Raw genomic sequence first — 19055 nt, 5'->3', positions numbered from 1 at the left:
TATTCCAATAAGATCTAGATAAGAAACAATAAAAAAAACTGCAAGAAAAATGTTCAGTGAAAAAATCTGCAAGAAGACTGATAGCATGGACTAATATAAGCTTAAGAGCCACTGAGAAAGGCTATGGCTAACAAATGATTAAGACAACATGTAAGACAGAACTACATATAACCTCTTGTACTAAATAGCATTTAAAAATTTTTAGGATAAATTTGTTATTTCACAACAACTTTTTTTTTTTTGAGATGGAGTTTCACTCTTGTTGCCCAAGCTGGAGTGCAATGGTGCGATCTTGGCTCACCACAACCTCTGCTTCCCAGGTTCAAGGAATTTTCCTGCCTCAGCCTCCCAAATAGCTGGAATTACAGGCATGCACCACCATGCCTGGCTAATTTTGTATTTTTAGTAGAGATGGGGTTTCTCCATGTTGGTCAGGCTGGTCTCGATCTCCTGACCTCAGGTGATCCTCCCACCTTGGCCTCCCAAAGGTGGTGTGAGCCACCACGCCTGGCATTCACAACAACTTTGTAAGACCAGCAGGACAGGTGCCATTATCCCTTACAGACATTTGGAAAAATTGCAGGTCTGAGGTTAAGGGACTTCTAAGTCATTTAATAGTAAGTCTTGGGTAGAAAACTCAAGTTTCGAAACATAAATTCAGGGGTTACACTTTTTATGTTATGATGTTTTCCCAAAGGAAGAAAAAAAGTAAAACTTTGGGTTGGTAAAGGTTTAGAATATACAGAATAAGCTTTGAAATATATATTTTTCGCCGGGCATGGTGGCTCACGCCTGTAATCCCAGCACTTTGGGAGGCCGAGGCAGGCAGATAACAAGGTCAAGAGATCGAGACCATCCTGGCCAACATGGTGAATCCCTGTCTCTACTAAAAATACAAAAATTAGCCAGGCATGGTGGCACACGCTTGTAGTAGTCCTAGCTACTCAGGAGGCTGAGGCAGGAGAATCGCTTGAACCCGGGAGGCAGAGGTTGCAGTGAGCCAAGATCATGCCACTGCACTCCAGCCTGGTGATAGAGCAAGACTTTGTCTCAAAAAAAAAAATAAATAAATATGTGTATATATATATATATATACATATTTTTTTTTTCAACTTTTATCCTGTTAAGAAGAGATCATCTAAATATGTCCTTGGAAGGCAGTAAGGTAGAGTGGACTTAAATTATCTCTGGCCAGGTGCGGTGGCTCACACCTGTAATCCTAGCACTTTGAGAGGCCGAGGTGGGCGGATTGCTTGAGGTCACGAGTTTGAGATCAGCCTGGGAAACATGGTGAAACTCCGACTCTACTAAAATACAAAAATTAGCCAGGTGTGGTGGTGGGCCCCTATAATCCCAGCTACTTGAGAGGCTGAGGCAGGAGAATCGCTTGAACCTGGGGGTGAAGTGTGCAATGAGCCAAGATCACACTACTGCACTCCAGCCTGGGCAAAAGAACGAGACTGTCTCAATAATAATAATAATTTTGTAACTCATAGTACTGTGGGGATCAAGTGAAAATATGTGATTGTATTTTCTTAGAAAAGTACATAAAACTACACAAATGGAAGGAGGCATTACAGCTAAAAATAATAAACATGATTTCTACCAGCTTTATCTTTCTGGGTGAAAACTTCCAACAGCCCATAGATTCTCAACAAGAAGAACAAAACTATATGATTAATACCGCATAGTCTAGCTTAGAGGCAAATGTCTGTCTTCATAGTTTTTCTAAAATCCAAAAAACAAAGTGTTAGAAAGTTATAAATATACCTGGTGTGGCATACAGGATCTTCTTTTTTGAGTAGGGGTTACAGCCATGGGATATGAACCACTGTAGGTACATGAAATATCCATTGCATCTAAAGAAGTCATGTTCATTCTGGATGGTTCTGAGTTATTGGATGCATTAATATGACTGTTAAAACTTCGAAAAGCAACAGCATTTCTTTTAGAGGCTAACGTTTTCAGCACCTCCAAAGGAGGACCTAACATTTTTTGGTTACTCTCTTGTACAGCAGGGTTCTCATCACCTTTTGGTGAGGTCTTTTCTTGGCAATCTGGTGATACAATAAGTGGATCTTCAATATTTGATTCTTCAAAAGAGGATTCTTTGATGCTTCTATCTGAATCTAAGGGCTGACTTTCTAATGGACTTTCCATTATAGAAATTCCAGGAAAAGATGAATCAGAGTTCATAGAAATATTTTTAGAAGCTCTATCATCATCAGAACATAGAAAACTAGAACTTAAGTAGTCCCTCTTACTATTCTTTTCACAGTCTTCATCGAGTTCATGCATAAGGTTTTTGGCTATCATTGGTATAGGTAATTTTTCTGGTGTTTGTTGTTTATCAGTAAAAGAATTGACAATGTTCTCCTTATTAGCACAGTCATTTTGTTGACTTTTGTGCACTGATAGCTTAAGGTCCTGCACTTCAACTGTTAAGCCTGTATTTTGATTTGTATAACAATCTGTCATTTCGTTATGCTTATACTCTACACAAGTTTTTTTATTCTGTATAATTTTTTTACAAGGACTGGAGTCAATCAACTCAAAATTTCTTTTTAAACTTCTTTTCCCAAGATGCTCTTCAGATATCCCACCAGAATCCACTGCCCACTGATTTGACTGATGGAAACCTAATTGACTTGTGTCAGTGTCCATATTTATATTATTTACATCCAGTTCTACTGCTTCCCAAGAAACTTCCCCAGAGAAGCATTTTTTAGCAAGGTTTACACAAGAGCGTCCAGTGGTGGGAAGGGCACTGTTGTTATGAATGGGAGAAAGAGCTAACTCCAGATCCTTTTTATTGAAACCTTTCGTCTCAATGGCATTTGCAGATTTTGTGCATAACTTTTCAACTGCATTCCAACTCATCATTGTTGGGCCCAATACTTCGTCACTTTCCTAAGAGGGAAAAAAATATTTGTTTTAGTTATACAAAGCTGAGATTCTTTGACCTTTTAACTATGGTCCACTAAGGTAGGATAAATGACCCCATAAACTATTATGCTACCTGTTCCCACTTTCAAATGGAAAAAATAAACAACAGAGAATTAAAAAGCAATGTAAGCAATTATAAGCTTATATACATTATTCTGAATGAAACGGTCTAAAATTTAAATAAATTATTCTATAATACTTATTTTGATCATATATCACAGGTTACTTAAACAGGACAAATTAACAGGCAACATATTCAGGCATACTTGGGGGTAAGGCTGCATTATGTACATATCTATTTTGCAATAGGTATATGGATGATTCTGTTTTTTTTTTTTTTTTTTTTTTTTTGAAACGGGGTCTTGCTGTCACCCAGGCTGAAGTGCAGTGGTGCGATCTCAGCTCACTGCAGCCTCCGCCTCCTGGGTTCAAGCAATTCTCCCACCTCAGCCTCCCAAGTAGCTGGGATTACAGGGGCACACCACCACGCCTGGCTAATTTTTGCATTTTTTTTCTTTTAAGTGGAGATGGGGTTTCACTATGTTGGCCAGGCTAGTCTCAAACTCCTGACCTCAGGTGATCTACCTGCCTAGGCCTCCCAAAGTGCTGGGATTACAGGCGTAAGCTACCACACCTGGCCTGGATGATTCTGTTTTGAACTGCAAAATGCACAGGGCTTCAAATTTAGTCAATGAAAAATTACAGACCTAAAATATTGTCAGTGTAAATATATATCACTTCATATAAGTATTAAAAAACCAAGCTGATAAGGATGAAGTGACATTAATGGTAATTAATAATTACAAACCCCAAAGAGCAGAAATTAAAATCCATTGTCGACAAGATGAACTGATAATGCGTTAATAATGACATGTTTTTTTCTGAATTCCAACTATCTGTGGGTATTTGTGGGTACTCAGCTTTGTATATAATATTGCAAATTAGTGCTTGGTGATCAAGATTTTTACAAGATTAGTCAAGTAGAGTGAGTCTTCAGTAAACTCTAATAGTGCTTATTTTTGATGTGTAAATGAATAGTAAACTTTATTAACTATCATTAACTTAGTAATAATAATGAGCATTTAGTCACAAGCAAAAAGGATATATATATATTTTTTTTTTGGAAGATGGAGTTTTGCTCTTGTTGCCCAGTCTGGAGGCATGATGTCCGCTCACTGCAACCTCTGCCTCCCAGGTTCAAGCAATTCTCCTGCCTCAGTCTCCTGAGTAGCTGGGATTACAGGCGCCCACCACCACGCCCAGTTAATTTTTGTATTTTTAGTAGAGATGGGGTTTTGCCATGTTGGCCAGGCTGGTCTCAAACTCCTGACCTCAGGTGATCTACCCGCTTTAGCCTCTCAAAGTGCTGAGATTACAGGCGTGAGCCACCGCACCTGGCCTAAAAAAGGATATTCTTGAATTATATCTCACTGATCTGTAAGCACAGAAAATGATGCATGTGGGGATCAGTGTAAGGTTTTTCAGAGGGTGCCTTATCATTCCTCTGATCATAACTTGAGAAGCACCACTATAATCCCATCGGTGCATCCCTCAGGGATGCAGAAGTGGGAGGATGGTAAAGCTGTGTACAATTTGAAATAGTAAACATATGTTTTCTTCAATAGGAAAGGAGTGCAATAATAGTACTAGGAATGGAAATCTGTTTATCTTGCAGCATATACTACCTTTACTTTATAAAGAGAGAAGGAAAAAAGATTAAGAAACTCTGCCTTAGTTAAACGTTAATTCGATCTTGCTTATAAAATACAAATATTCAATAATAATAAAATTCTATTGCTGAGAATAAGCAGCAAATAGAATCAAAATTATTTTAGCAAATAAAAGGTTTATTCTTTGGATATTAGTGTTATCCTAATCTATCATGATTTTATCAGCATTCTATGAAGGAAACCTTATTATGATTTTAAATTTTAGTTCCTACCACCTTTAATATCTCTTAGCTCTAATAACTGTTTAAAAAGGCAAAAACAATATGTAAGTTAGGTGACTTTAAGTAAGTCCATTCATTTGGCAAGCAATATCCTCAGAAGAGACACTTTAAGGGCACACTCACATTACCTTTCTGGTCTAAAAGTTATTTCTGATCCAGAAGATTTACCATTCCGTTAAACAAGAAACTGACAGGAAACAGTATAGAAGGAAGTAATATGAGTTTTTAAATGATATAGGTTAAAAACAAAATAAAACAAAACCAACAAGCCAATGTCTGTATCATGGGAAGGACTTCTAAAAACAAGTGAGGTCCACCTAGATACACAGAAGCCAAGCATTTATTATCAATTTACTGCAAGAATCTCATTATATAATCAAGCAAGAACAATGTCACAATTGAATGAGAAATGAAATATTTCAAAAGAATTTGACAGAATGTGCAGGAAAATGAATTTCTGATTAATACTATGACTGCCATTCATGTAACAATTTCATTTCTTTATGGAATTTATATGAAAAGGTATAATATTTCTATCATTCATTTGACATACATAATTGATTTTCATTAAGATAAATGTCCCTCAAACCTGGCAATCTTTTTCCCATTTGGGACTGCTGTGGCATTCTGATTCCACACTGGATATGAAGGTGTGGGACTGACTACTGGCACTGGATGTGGCTAGCCTTTTCCTAGACTGGAGTAGATTAGAAGTTAGACACTTCACAGGCATTCCTGGGTTGGAGGCAACTGTTTCAAGACCTATAGAGAAGAGACAATATTGAATTCTATGTTACAGCTTTCTTAGTTCCTTATTGAACCTGAATCTTTACATATAATGAAGCAAAGTATTAAGAATTACATATTAATATGTATTAAGAATTACATATCAGAACTATTTCTTTGTAAACACTATCTAGTCCACAAGAACAGCTGGCATGCTTCCCATTACATTTAGATACATATACTATTAATATATCTAAACATATCCTACTATATTTAGATACAAGTACTGCTATGAAAGTTAGAACCAAAGAAAATCCCCTTAACGTTCATTCAGTAAAGAATAAGAACAAGGGAATGGTAGATTGATTGACTAATTCATGGCAGGATCTCCCTCTGTCATCCAGGCTAGAGTGCAGTGGTATGATTACTCTCACTGCAGCCTTGACCTCCTGGGCTCAAGCGATACTCTCATCTCAGCCTCCTGAGTGGTGAGGACCACCAAATCTAGCTAATGCTTTTAATTTTTTCTAGAGATGGGGGTCTCACTATATTGCCCAGGCTGGTCTCAAACTCCTGGGTTCAAGTGATCCTCTCGCCTCAGCCTCCCAAAGTGCTGTACTTACAGGTGTGAGCCACCAAATTAATGTATAACTAGGAGCAAATCAATTTGGAGTATCTATCATCCAATTTGATCCCATTCCTGACAAAGGAACATTATTGATGTGGTATATCCAGATGTGCTATAAGGTTAGAATATGACTACATTTACTCAATTCAACTTGTATTTAATTTAACACTTGTATTTAATTCAACTTGTATTTATTGTAACACTGAGGTTTATGCACTTACAAATGTCAATTATACACACTTATAAGGGATTTTTTAAAAATACTACCGGATAAAGCAAATAAATAATGGTAAATTGCTTGTTTGTTTTCAGACAGTCTCACTGTCACCCAGGCTGGAGTACAGTGGCATGATCTCAGCTCACTGCAGCCTCCACCTCCTGTGTTCAAGCGATTCTCCTGCCTCGGCCTCCTGAGTAGCTGGGATTACAGGTGCCCACCACCACGACCAGCTAATTTTTGTATTTTTAGTAAAGACAGGGTTTTACCATGTTGGCCAGGCTGGTCTCGAATTCCTGACCTTAAGGGATCCGCCCGCCTCGGCCTCCCAAAGTGCTGGGTGCCATGTTGGTACTCAAAATGTTTTGAATTTGGGGGCATTTTTTGTTTTTTTGAGGAAGGGTCTCACTCTGTCACCAAGGCTGGAGTGCAATGGCGCTATTAAGGCTCACTACAGTCTCAACCTCCTGGGCTCAAGCGATCCTCCTGCCTCAGCCTCCAATGTAGCTGGGACCACAAGTGTGCACCAACATGCCCAGCTAATTTTTGTAGAGATGAAGTCTCACTTTGTTGCCCAGGCTGGTCTTGAACTCCTGGGTTGCAGTGAGCCGCCAAGATCACGCCACTGCACTCCAGCCTGGATGACAGAGTAAGACTCTGTCTCAAAAAGAAAGAAATCCTGCCTCAGCCTCCCAATGTGGTAGCATTACAGGCATAAGCCTCTGCGCCTGGCCTACCTTTTCTTTTATACTCACATGATTTTAGTAATTTGCTAGAATAAGGAGTAGTGTCCTTTTGATCTACAGACATAGGGCATACGAGTCCTTGAGAAAGCTGTGATGTTTCAGACAGACAGGCTGAAAGGATGTTTGCAGGGTCTTGATTTTTTTCTGCAATTGGTGTGTTCTATTAAAAAGAGAAAAATAAAAACAACAGGTTTACCTTCCCCAAAACACCACCTAAGTACATAGACTGTTATACCACCTAAGTAGATAAACTGTTAAAGTAAATCCAAATGCTTGATATTTAAATCTATTTTGATCTTTTTTTAAAGGTGATTTTAAATTTTAAGTGGTGATCATGAAAGGGTATGTCATGTTAATTTTCTTCTCAAGTACTTACAAATCCCAACGAGCTGATGAGCGATAACACTTGTCCTGGGGTTCTTGAATAATCTTGTCTAGGTTTCGCCATTGATGGTGTTGTAAGGATATCCATCATATTAATATCTATGTATGCAAAGAAACATATATAAATGTATTTAAAAGCTTTACCTTCCATTGACTAAAAATGAATGTTATGTATATGACAACAAAATAATTTTTTGTAAACAAATGTTAAAAAAGGAGACAGTGGCTGGGCATAGTGGCTCACACCTGTAATGCCAGCACCTTGGGAGGCTGAGGCAGATGGGTCACTTGAGGTCAGGAGTTCGAGACCAGCCTGGCCAACATGGTGAAACACTGTCTCTACTAAAAATACAAAAATTAGCTGGCTGTGGTGGTGGGCACCTGTAATCTCAGGTACTCGGGAGGCTGAGGCAGGAGAATCACTTGAACACGTGAGGCAGAGGTTGCAGTGAGCCGAGATTCCACTACTGCACTCTGACCAGGGCGACAGAGCAAAACTCTATCTCAAAAACTAAATAAATAAATAAGGAGATGGTAGGGAATCAATATTAATTTTGGGCCCCTCATGTTAGCTAATATGTTTAAGCCTAGGTCAAGATAGAAACTGGCCCAGATTATTAGCATGTTTCAGTGCATAATATTTTAAAATAATTCAACACTGACACATAATACTATACTATTCCACTTAGATACAAAAAATGGTAAGAGAAGTCTAATGTTCTTATCCAGGTGTGGTGGCTCACATCTGTAATCCTAGCACTTTGGGAAGCCAAATGGAGAGGATCCCATGAGCCCAGGAGTTTGAAACCAGCTTAGGCAACATAGTGAGACCTATCTCTACAATTTAAAAACTAGCTGGGCATTGTGGCAAGCACCTGTAGTCCCAGCTACTGGGGAGGCTGAGGTGGGAGAATTGCTTTTCCCAGGAGTTCAAGGCTACAGTGAGCTATGATCACATCACTGCACTCCAGCCTGGGTAATACAGTGAGACCCTGTCTCTTAAACAAACAAAAATAATCCCAGAACTCTAATGTTCTTATATGATATAGGACTTTTTAAAATTAGCTGGGCGTGGTGGCTCATGCCTGTAGTCCCAGCTACTCGGAAGGCTGAGGCACGAGAATCGCTTGAGCCTGGGAGGCAGAGGTTGTAGTGAGCCGAGATCATGCCACTGTACTCTGTACTCCAGCCTGGGTGACAGAGCAAGACTCTCTCTCAAAATAAATAAATAAATCAATGAATAGGCTGGGTGCGGTGGTTCACGCCTATAATCCCAACACTTTGGGAGGCCAGGGCGGGTGGATCACGAGGTCAGGAGATCGAGACCATCCTGGCTAACACGGTGAAACCCCATCTCTACTAAAAATATAAAAAATTAGCCGGGTGTGGTGGTGGGTGCCTGTAGTCCCAGCTACTCAGGAGACTGAGGCAGGAGAATGGCGTGAACCCAGGAGGTGGAGCTTGCAGTGAGCTGAGATTGTGCCCCTGCACTCCAGCACTCCAGCCCGGGCAACAAAGCGAGACTCCATCTCCAAGAAAATAAATAAATAAATAAATAAATAAATAAATGAAAGTATACTGAAAGTTTTAACAACAAATGTCATTTATGCCTCACATTGATGAAGTGATAAGAATAAGTAATAATAATACACGTATATTTTACAAAAAAAGTTTTATTAAAATTAGACCCTTATGATATACAAAGTGACTTAAATTTATCAACAATTTTATCTTAATGCAAAATTTTTGTCATTTGTGATATTTTCCAATAGCTTATCTGAAATCCTTAGAATCAGATTTCAAAGTCAGATTTCTTTGAAATCACAATTCAAAAATGTTTAGATTTTAGAAAAGTAATGTGGTAAATATACTGCATATTATGAAATATCCCTAGTGGCAAATCATATGAATAATCACATCAACTGGGATCAACAGACTATAAATAGCCCTGGCTGGGCACAGTAGCTCATGCCTGTAATCCTAGCACTTTGGGAGGCCGAGGCCGGTGAACCACCTGAGTTCAGGAGCTCAAGACCAGCCTGGCCAACATGGTGAAACTGCGTCTCTACTAAAAATACAAAAATTAGCTGGGCGTGGTGGCGGGCACCTGTAATCCCAGCTACTCAGAAGGCTGAGGCAGGAGAATTGCTTGAACCCGGGAGGTGGATGTTGTAGTGAGCCGAGATCACGCCATTGCACTCCAGCCTGGGCAACAGAGCAAAAACCCCATCCCAAAACAAACAAACAAAAGACTATAAATACCCCTACATCAGCATAGATCAGATTTTACCAAACTTAGTAAAACGTTTTAGGTATTCATAACTGTTGAACTTTGTACTTCCACATGAAGAATTGTAGATCTGCATATATTTTCAAATATTAATAGCTATAATTCCAGAGTTTTTAAGTCCAATTTCTGATTATTTTCATTATTAATACTTTCCCATCCATCTACCCTTTCTAATAGAGAATATAATATGTTTCTTTTTTTTTTCAAGATGGAGTCTCGCTTTGTCCCCCAGGCTAGAGTGCAGTGTCGTGATCTCGGCTCACTGCAACCTCTGCCTCCCAGGTTTAAGCAATTCTCCTGCCTCAGCTTACTAAGTAGCTGGGACTACAGGTGCGTGCCACCACGCCCAGCTAATTTTTGTATTTTTAGTAGAGATGGGGTTTCATCAGGTTGGCCAGGCTAGTCTAGAACTGACCTCAACCTCAAGTGATCTACCTGCCTCAGTCTCCCAGAGTGCTGGGATTACAGGCATGAGCCACGGCGCCTGGCCAAGAATACAATATGTTTCTAAGTTGATAATCAATCATTTATCCATGTTTCTATGATGAACTTAAGTAATTTCTAGTTTCTCCCTATTAGAAACAATGCTGCTACAAGTGATTTCATTTATGTGTATTTTGTTCATTTGAACAATTTCCTTAGAATAAATTCCAAAGCATAAGCCACTAGATCAAAGAGAATTAAAGCCTTTTATATTTAAAAACATATTGGCAGATTTCCTCCAGAAAGCACTATGCTAATTTACAATGCCCTCAGAAAAATATTAGTGTGCTTTTTTGGTAGTATTATTAACTGGACCATCGGTATTCCTTTCTTTTGCCCGTTTAATAGTGTAAGATGGTTCATTTACTCTTTTTTATATTAGCATTTATTTAATTACTACTAGTGAAAAGAACACAGTCCCATATATACATATATGTGTTAACTGTGTATTCATTTTCTTTGTCCTTTTGTTGATCAAGGTCTTAGTGGTGGCCGTGTATATTTGAATATGTTTTCAGTTATTAACCCTTCATCATGTTATAGTTATTCTAGTCATTTTACTGACGCTTAATTGGTAAGAATCAATTTCACTAGGGATAAAAGTCAGAAGAACAGAAATTGTGAGTTCCTTTGTGAAGATCAAAGGACCTTCAAGGACCTCTGAATAGCCAAGAATAATCACTCCTATTTTTCATCTTCAGTAGAAAAAAGAACCCGTTATACCTTTCTAGCCTATTCTGGGATAAATAACAAATTTTATTTAGTGTAAACTAACAAAGAAAACAGTGGAAGTTAATGAAATGTAGTCTCTATAATTTGTTAGACTTTTCTTTTTTTTATTTTTTATATTTATTTTTAGTTGGACTTTTTTTTTTGAGACGGAGTTTCACTCTGTTTCCCAGTCTGGAGTGCAATGGCAGGATCTCAGCTCACTGCAACCTCCACCTCCTGGGTTCAAGTGATTCTCCCTGCCTCAGCCTCCTTAGTAGCTGGGATTACAGGTGTGTACCACCACGCCCAGCTAATTTTTGTATTTTTAGTAGAGATGGGGTTTTGCCACGTTAGCTAGGCTGGTCTCTAACTCCTGACCTCAGGTGATCTGCCCGCCTTGGCCTCCCAAAGTGCTGGGATTACAGGCATGAGCCACCGCGCCTGGCCTGTTGGATGTTTTAAAAAAGTACTTACTTGATATTTTTCTTACCTCTATTCAAAGTGACTTTTGAAAGGCCAAAATCCGTCAGTTTAATATGACCCTCATTAGAAATAAGCATATTGTCCGGTTTCAAGTCCCTGCACACACAAAAGGCAAATATTAGATAACCAAAAAAGGGCCAGTTTTAATGTTAGAATTTCCAGAAAAAAAGAGTTACAAAGGAGGCAAACCCTATTTATTTCCTCCAAAATAAAGATACTCATTGATGGCTTTGAAAAGTACAGAAAACATCTCTCAAAAGCAAAACATCTTTTGTACTGTTTATCAGAATCTACAAAAAAGATAAATTAATACTAGATTATCTTTGGCATCATTGGTTAGATATTCCATTAAAATAAAGAAACCTTATTAGATAAAATCAACCTCAAGCCAGTTCAAATTTACATTTACCTTCTTTTTTTTCTTTTCTTTCTTTTTTTGAGATGGAGTTTCACTCTTGTCACCCAGGCTGGAGTGCAATGGCACAATCTCAGCTCACTGCAACCTCTGCCTTCCGGGTTCAAGCAATTCTCCTGTCTCAGCCTCCCGAGTAGCTGGGATTACAGGCACCCACCACCACACTCGGCTAATTTTTGTATTTTTAGCAGAGACAGGGTTTCACCATGTTGTCCAGGCTGGTCTCAAACTCCCGACCTCAGGTGATCCGCCCGCCTCAGCCTCCCAAAGTGCTGGGATTATAGGTATGAGCCACTACACCTGGCCTACATTTACCTTCTTAAAGGAAGGTAAGATTGAGATTTAATAAGTCACTTAATCTGACTTTCTTTGCATAGAGAAAAACATTGTAAATCAGTTGGACTACAAAATATACCACTTTTGTATAATGCAGAGGAGCGGAAAGGATTCAATACTCTTCACATAAAATGCCATACTTAGTGGGGCGTGGTAGCTCATGCCTGTAATTGTAGCATTTTGGGAGGCTGAGGTGGGAGGATCCCTTGAGCCCAGGAGTTAAAGAGCAGCCTGGGAACCTTGTCTCTACCAAAAAAAAAAAAAAAAAAAAAAACCAAGAGTAATGGCACATGCCTCTAGTCCCAGATACTTGGGAGGCTAAGGCAGGGGGATTGCTTGAGCCCCAGAGGTCGAGGCTGCAGTGAGCCAAGATCAAGTCACTGCACTCCACAACCCGGATGACAAAGTGAGACCCTGTCTCAACAAAGAAAAAAATAAATAAATACGTAAATACAAAAATAAATAAATACATGCTATACTCATGTTCAAAGCAATATATTTTAAAAAACACAGGGAGATGAAAGAAGAGTTAATTTCTAAATGAATACAAGTTACTAGTAAACTTTAGATAATCTGGAAATAAGTGCAAGTGGTTACTGTGAATATTTGACACTCAAATATGTAATTTGATTACCTGAATTTTTAAGTAATAATTTGGAGAAGTCAGTCTTTACCTGTGGATGATTCCATGTCTGTGAAGGTAGTCTAGAGCCAGTGCTGCTTCAGAAATATATTTCACAGCCATCTCTTCATCAAAATAACCATATATATGTAGGAGAGACTTGACATCTCCCCCAATAAGATATTCCATTACCTTTCAAAAAAAGAATTTAATATTGTGAAATAAAAACAATATGATTACTTTAAAAATCTAGTATTTGGGCATTACAGGTACAATATTTGGCATGGCTCTGTAACAAAACTACCTTTTCTTGCTATTACTCATAATACATTAATACTAGGTTTATTCATGTTGCCATACAGTTTTTAATTAAAAATTAAACTGTTTAGGCTGGGCACAGTGACTCACGCCTATGATCTTAGCACTTTGGGAGGCCAAGATGGGCAGATCACTTGAGGCCAGGAGTTCAAGTCTAGCCTGGCCAACATAGCGAAACCCTGTCTCTACTAAAAATACAAAAAATTAGCTGGGCCTGGTGACAGCTAATTTATACAAAAAATTAGCTGGGCCTGTAATCTCAGCTACTTGGGAGGTTGAGGCACGAGAATTGCTTGAACCCAGGAGGCGCAGAGTGGCCAAGATTGCGCCACTGCAGTCTAGCCTGGGCAACAGAGGGAGACTCTATCTCAGGCTGGGGTGCAATTATGTGCAATGGTATCTCTATTAGCTAGCTGCATACCACCATGCCCAGCTAATTTTTATTTTAATTTTTTGGTAGAGATGGAGTCTCATTATGTTCCCCAAGTTGGTCTTGAACTCTTGGCCTCAAGTGATCCTCCTGTCTCAGCCTCTCGAAGTGCTTGAATTACAGGTGTGAGCCACAGCCCCTGGCCTGTCTCTCTATGTACATATACATACACATGCACACGCACCGTATGCATATATCTTATTGGTTCTTTTTCTTTGGAGAACTCTAACTAATATAACAGGTAAATTTGCCAAGGTAGTGAGTGCAGCCAGAATTCAAATGCAAGTACTCTGAACCGAGACATGGTTCTCTTAAATCACTAGGTTCAATGACTGCTGAATGGATAAAGAAACACAAAAATTATTTACTCACCAAGTAGACATTGTTTGCAGACTGCAGTGAATAATACAAATGGACAATGAATGGGCTTTTGCTTAGTGCCAGTGCATCTCTCTCAGCTTGGACCTGATGAGTCATATTTTTGTTGATCATGTCTGCTTTTTTAACAACCTGTAATAGATAAAATAAAAGTGCTATCATGTTATTTTGTTTTGAGACAGAGTCTCATTCTCTTGCCCAGGCTGAGTGCAGTGGCATGATCAAGGCTTATTGCAGCCTTGATTTCCCAGGCTCAAGTTATCCTCCCACCTCAGCCTCCCAAGTAGCTGGGACTACTGGCACACATGACTACATCTGGCTACTTTTTTATTTTGTTGTAGAGACAAGGTCTCACTACGTTGCCCAGACTGGCCTAAAATGAGCCTCAAGCAATACCCCTGTCAAAGTGCTGGGATTACACGTGGGAGCCACAGCTCCCTGCCTTTTTTTTAAATTACAGAGTGATCTCAGGTTTAAAGTTGCCATTGTGAAAACGCTAACAGAGAGAACACATATAGATGTCATGTGGACCTCACACTGCTTTCAGGATACCACGTACAAAAAATAGTAAAGACGGTTTAAAAAAAAATCTTCAAGATAGAATTGCTTATCTTGGTATTAAATGGCAGAAGTATCATAATCTTTTTTGAGAAGGAAAAAAAATTAAATATTCCCAGACTGCCCTGCATATTAATAGAAAAAAAATTCTGTTCCACTGTTCTGATAACAAAGTCAAAAGATAGTTACATTCCTCATAAGCCCACAGATAACTACCACCTGGGCGTGGAGTAACTACTTAATTGTTTTTTTTTAACTTCTGATTCTTTGATAGATGGGGATAGAATCAGAAAGAGGAAGAATGTCGGAAGTTTGCCTAGAAAAAAAAAATCTTAAGTTGGAATGATTAGAACTACTGAAATTAACAGTCCCAAATGCTGTTGTACAGAAAACTAATTACTCTTTTCAAGTTTCAAGGTAATCTGTACAGAAACAGAACTATTAAAGTTGGAGCACTAAGAAAAATTTAAAATACATAAATAAATAAATAAAAATAAAGTTGGAGCACTAAACTGAATAGTCAGTAACACAGGGATGAATTCTCAGGACTGCTATAAGAAAAAAAAGGCATATTTCTTTCAAAGATTTATTCGAGTACTTAATAAAATCATTAGTACATGATAAATTCCTGCCTTAACTCCTTTCTTTAAGAAAACTGAGGGAAACTGACAAAGCAAGCTGGTAACATGATTTTTCCTATCATTCCACTGGCTATGAGGGCATGTTTGTTTTGTTCCCCATTGTTGTCCAGTTCCTAGACACAAAGAGGGTGGGTGCTAAGCAAATACTGACTGAACACATGGATTGGTGTTTTCATTTCAACTGATCATGACTAAGTACTGTAGAAGGAAAAGTAAAAATCTCCGGAACATATAAAGTAACCAATTCAATGAGATCTTTCAATTCTGAAAGATCAGAGAAGGTTTGAAGGAGAGCTAAGACGAATCTTAATACATGAATAAGACAGGTGGAAAAGAGCAGAAAAGGGTGGAAGAAAAGCACTTAAAAAGGAACCAGCATAAGGCCGGGCACGGTGGCTCACACCTGTAATCCCAGCACTTTGGGAGGCTGAGGCGGGCAGATCACCTGAGGTCAGGAGTTTGAGACCAGCCTGCCCAAAATGGTGAAACCCCGTCTCTACTAAAAATACAAAAACTTAGCCCGGCGTGGTGGCGGGAATCCCAACTACTCGGGAGGCTGAGGCAGGAGAATCGCTTGAACCCAGGAAGTGGAGGTTGCAGTGAGCTGAGATCACGTCACTGTGAAACTCCATCTCAAAAACAAACAAACAAAACAAAAATTCATAACAGGGCCGGGCGCGGTGGCTCACATCTGTAATCCCAGCACTCTGAGAAGCCGATGTGGGCGAATCACCTGAGGTCAGGAGCTCCAGACCAGCCTGGCCAACATAGCCAAAACAACCTGGCGAAACTCAATCTCGGCTAAAAAAAAAAAAATACAAAAATCAACCAGGCATGGTGGCGCACGCCTGTAATCCCAGCTACTCGGGAAGCTGAGACAGGAGAATCGCTTGAACCCAGGAGGCAGAGGTTGCAGGGAGCCGAGATTGCGCTACAGCACTCCAGCCTGGGCGACAGAGAAAGACTGTCTTAAAAAAAAATTATTAAAGACTTCTCAGAAAATAGTACATCTCTCTCCTGGTTAAGAGTTAAACTTAAAAAGTTATCAGTGCCTACAAATTATCACTCTTTTGTGGTAGAAACATGTCGGCGATTCTGCACGTCAAAGCAAACAAAGTAAACAAAACCACTAATTACTAAAAATCTTGTGGATTTAGAAACCTAACTCGCCGGGCGCGGTGGCTCACGCCTGTAATCCCAGCACTTTGGGAGGCCGAGGCGGGCGGATCACGAGGTCAGGGGATCGAGACCATCCTGGCTAACACGGTGAAACCTCTTCTCTACTAAAAATACGAAAAATCAGCCGGGCGTGGTGGCGGGCGCCTGTAGTCCCAGCTACTCGGGAGGCTGAGGCAGGGGAATGCGTGAACCCGGGGGAAGGAGCTTGCAGTGAGTCGAGATTGCGCCACTGCACTCCAGCCTGGGAAACAGAGCAAGACTCCGCCTCAAAAAAAAAAAAAAAAAGAAACCTAACTCAAGCCAGGGTGAGACTACGAATCACGGCGTTGGCTTTAAGTGCCTGTTGTACTAAGGCCGATGTAATCACCTCGGTCAAGTCCCTTTGCCTTTGGCCTCAGTTTCCTCATTTGCTAACGCTGGGCAGGGAGAAGAGAGTCAAACTTTGCTGTTCTCACTGGGCATCCGAGATATGGAGGAAAGGGCGGAACAGAGGCGAGACACCCGACCCGACCGCTGATGTCGCCCCAAAAAGAAGTCAGCTCGCAGGGCTCTGGAGGCTTCAGCAAGCCAGGCCACCTAGACTCCTCCTCCAGCAGCCCCGGGGCCTGCCCAAGCCGGTGGGGCAGGAAGGAGGGCCGAAGGGCCTAACCCCTTCCTTGCTACTCCTTGACTTCCTACCTTTACTGCATACAATTTGCCGCCTTTCTGCCCCAGATACACTTTCCCGAAGGCGCCCCGGCTAATGGGCTTCACTATGCTGAATTCCTCAATGGACGGCGGTTTTGGCACTGGGATCCTATTCACGCCCTCCTTGGTCGCCGCGCCTCCTCCGGCCTCCTTCTTGCTTCCTGCGGTGGGCTCCATCGCTGGACAGTCTACAGCGGTCCCGCGGCCACGGCCCCTCGGCGAGCAGCCACTCCCGCCAACTGGGTTCAAAGTGAGGCTCCGCCCACGCCGCGCGCGGCCGTGACGTCACCGCGCCGCCGCGCCCCACCCTCGTCTCCTCACCTACGCAGACGCGGAGGGAGGGGGCGTCGGGAAAGCCCAGACTTCGCAGGCTTACACTCTTCGTGGGCGGTGACCGCGGCCCCACTGACATCATTCCTCATGAGGGAGGAGGCACAAAGAGTTCTGGGCCGACCAGGAAAAGGACGACTGGGATTTGACTGTGAATCGCAGGATTTGAAGAGATTTCTCCTGGCTTCCCAACGAGGCTGGTGGGAAGCGGTCCTCCTCCCATACACGACCTCTCACCCTCGCGAGGCGTAGAAACCAGTTCTGACTGTACAGTAAAGCGAAGGCCAGGGCTGAGGTCTGGAAGCTAATGAAAGCACAGAAAGTGTCGAAACTGGATGAGCAGGAAGCGAGTGGCCTCCCTCGTCATCTGACGTTTTCCCAGGATGTAATTTGCCTGACTGAAACAGATCAGGACCAACAGGGAGAGTTTTCGATTTAGTGTGAGGAAAAGAGCACTAAATTGTAGCAAAAGACCTTATTTCTCAAGGCTCAGTCAGAAGATTTCATAAGGAAGCTGTAGAAAGTCTTAAGAGGAAATCAGACGGGCGTGGTGGCGGGCACCTGTAATCCCAGCTACTCGGGAGGCTGAGGCAGGAGAATCGCTTGAACCCGGGGCGCAGAGGTTGCAGTGAACCGAGATCGCGCCACTGCACTCCAGCCTGGGCGAAAGAACGAAACTCCGTCTCCAAAAAAAAAAAAGAAAAAGTCCAAAGAGGGTAAACGCTGTTCTCCCCTTAAAAAACAGCAAAAGACCTTTGGGGACGCTCTTCCTTGTAAATGTCAACTGCTTCCACGGGAAAGAACGCGCCGGCATTTGGTCTTGTGGGCGCTCACTTGCCCCGGAAGTACTGTTGAGTTAGCGCCTCGCCTTCCGGGGCGGATTGTCTGTCGTTGCAGTAGCTGTAGGAAGGGGAGGCCATTTTCCGTTTCTGGGAGGAGTGAGGGGCGACGGGTCGTAGAAAAAGGAAAAAAGAAGGGCTCAGCGTCTCCCCGCCGGGCCGTGGACAGAGGGGCACAATTTCGGCAGGCGGGTGAGGTCGCTGAGGGCCCGCAGGAGATGTTTTCCTTGTCGAGCACGGTGCAACCGCAGGTAAGCTCGGCATTCAGCCCATTTTTTTTTTCCTCCCGCACTGCCCGTGGCTGTTTGCAAATTGCGCTCGTGGAAACGATTTCTCAGAAGGGACTCTAGAAAAGAAGTGATGTACTCAATGCGAGTCCCAGGATTGAGGAGTGGATCAGGGGACGACGCTGAGAGTGGGCCCGAGACTTCAGGGCTGACGATGAAGCTGTTGAGGGCAGAGGCGGGATGTGAGCTCAGTGATGGAGAGAGACCCTGGCTTATCGTACTGATTGCGTGGAATTTCTGCTAGAGAATCCGTCCGGCATTGTTCAGTGTCCGGCGTTCTGGGGTGGAGAAATGTCTCTACCATACATTAAAGGGAGCAGGTAATGTTCCCTTTTCTTCCGACTTTCCAGTGGCTTGTGTTCACAGCCCCTATCCCCTGCTCTTTATTTCGTTTTAAATGGAATTTAAATTTAACCCAAACATGGTATAATAATTCGGATGGCCAGCCATGCAAGTTTTTTTTCTCTTTT

At 41.4% G+C, this 19055-nt stretch overlaps 2 protein-coding genes across 8 annotated transcripts in view; one reads left to right on the top strand and one right to left on the bottom strand.

The window, feature by feature from the left end:
- The window catches only part of MASTL (microtubule associated serine/threonine kinase like), a 33066-nt gene extending 14757 nt beyond the window's left edge, over nt 1–18309 (bottom strand). For 4 of the 6 annotated variants that reach the window (XM_063669695.1, XM_054435702.2, XM_063669696.1 and 1 more), the window contains exons 1-8: nt 17121–17372; nt 14059–14196; nt 12991–13130; nt 11573–11661; nt 7591–7697; nt 7224–7374; nt 5487–5659; nt 1771–2910 (exon numbers count right to left, since the gene is read on the bottom strand). In XM_063669695.1, coding sequence (XP_063525765.1) covers nt 1771–2910; nt 5487–5659; nt 7224–7374; nt 7591–7697; nt 11573–11661; nt 12991–13130; nt 14059–14196; nt 17121–17306 — 2124 coding nt within the window. In that variant the 5' untranslated portion in view covers nt 17307–17372. Of the gene's footprint in view, nt 1–1770; nt 2911–5486; nt 5660–7223; nt 7375–7590; nt 7698–11572; nt 11662–12990; nt 13131–14058; nt 14197–17120 lie in introns of all 6 variants that reach the window. The other 2 variants (XM_054435700.2, XM_054435701.2) reach the window with 2 other exon arrangements.
- Nucleotides 18310–18348: 39 nt separating this feature from the next.
- YME1L1 (YME1 like 1 ATPase) overlaps nt 18349–19055 on the top strand; it is a 43246-nt gene continuing 42539 nt past the window's right edge. The window contains exon 1 of one of the 2 annotated variants that reach the window (XM_054435703.2): nt 18349–18549. In XM_054435703.2, coding sequence (XP_054291678.1) covers nt 18517–18549 — 33 coding nt within the window. In that variant the 5' untranslated portion in view covers nt 18349–18516. The remainder of the gene's footprint in view (nt 18550–19055) is intronic. The other variant, XM_054435704.2, reaches the window with a different exon arrangement.

Source organism: Pongo pygmaeus, chromosome 8 (genome assembly GCF_028885625.2).
Source record: "Pongo pygmaeus isolate AG05252 chromosome 8, NHGRI_mPonPyg2-v2.0_pri, whole genome shotgun sequence".
NCBI lineage: Eukaryota > Metazoa > Chordata > Mammalia > Primates > Hominidae > Pongo > Pongo pygmaeus.
Note: the sequence above shows the minus strand (reverse complement) of the source record. Positions and strands in the feature narration are given on the sequence as shown.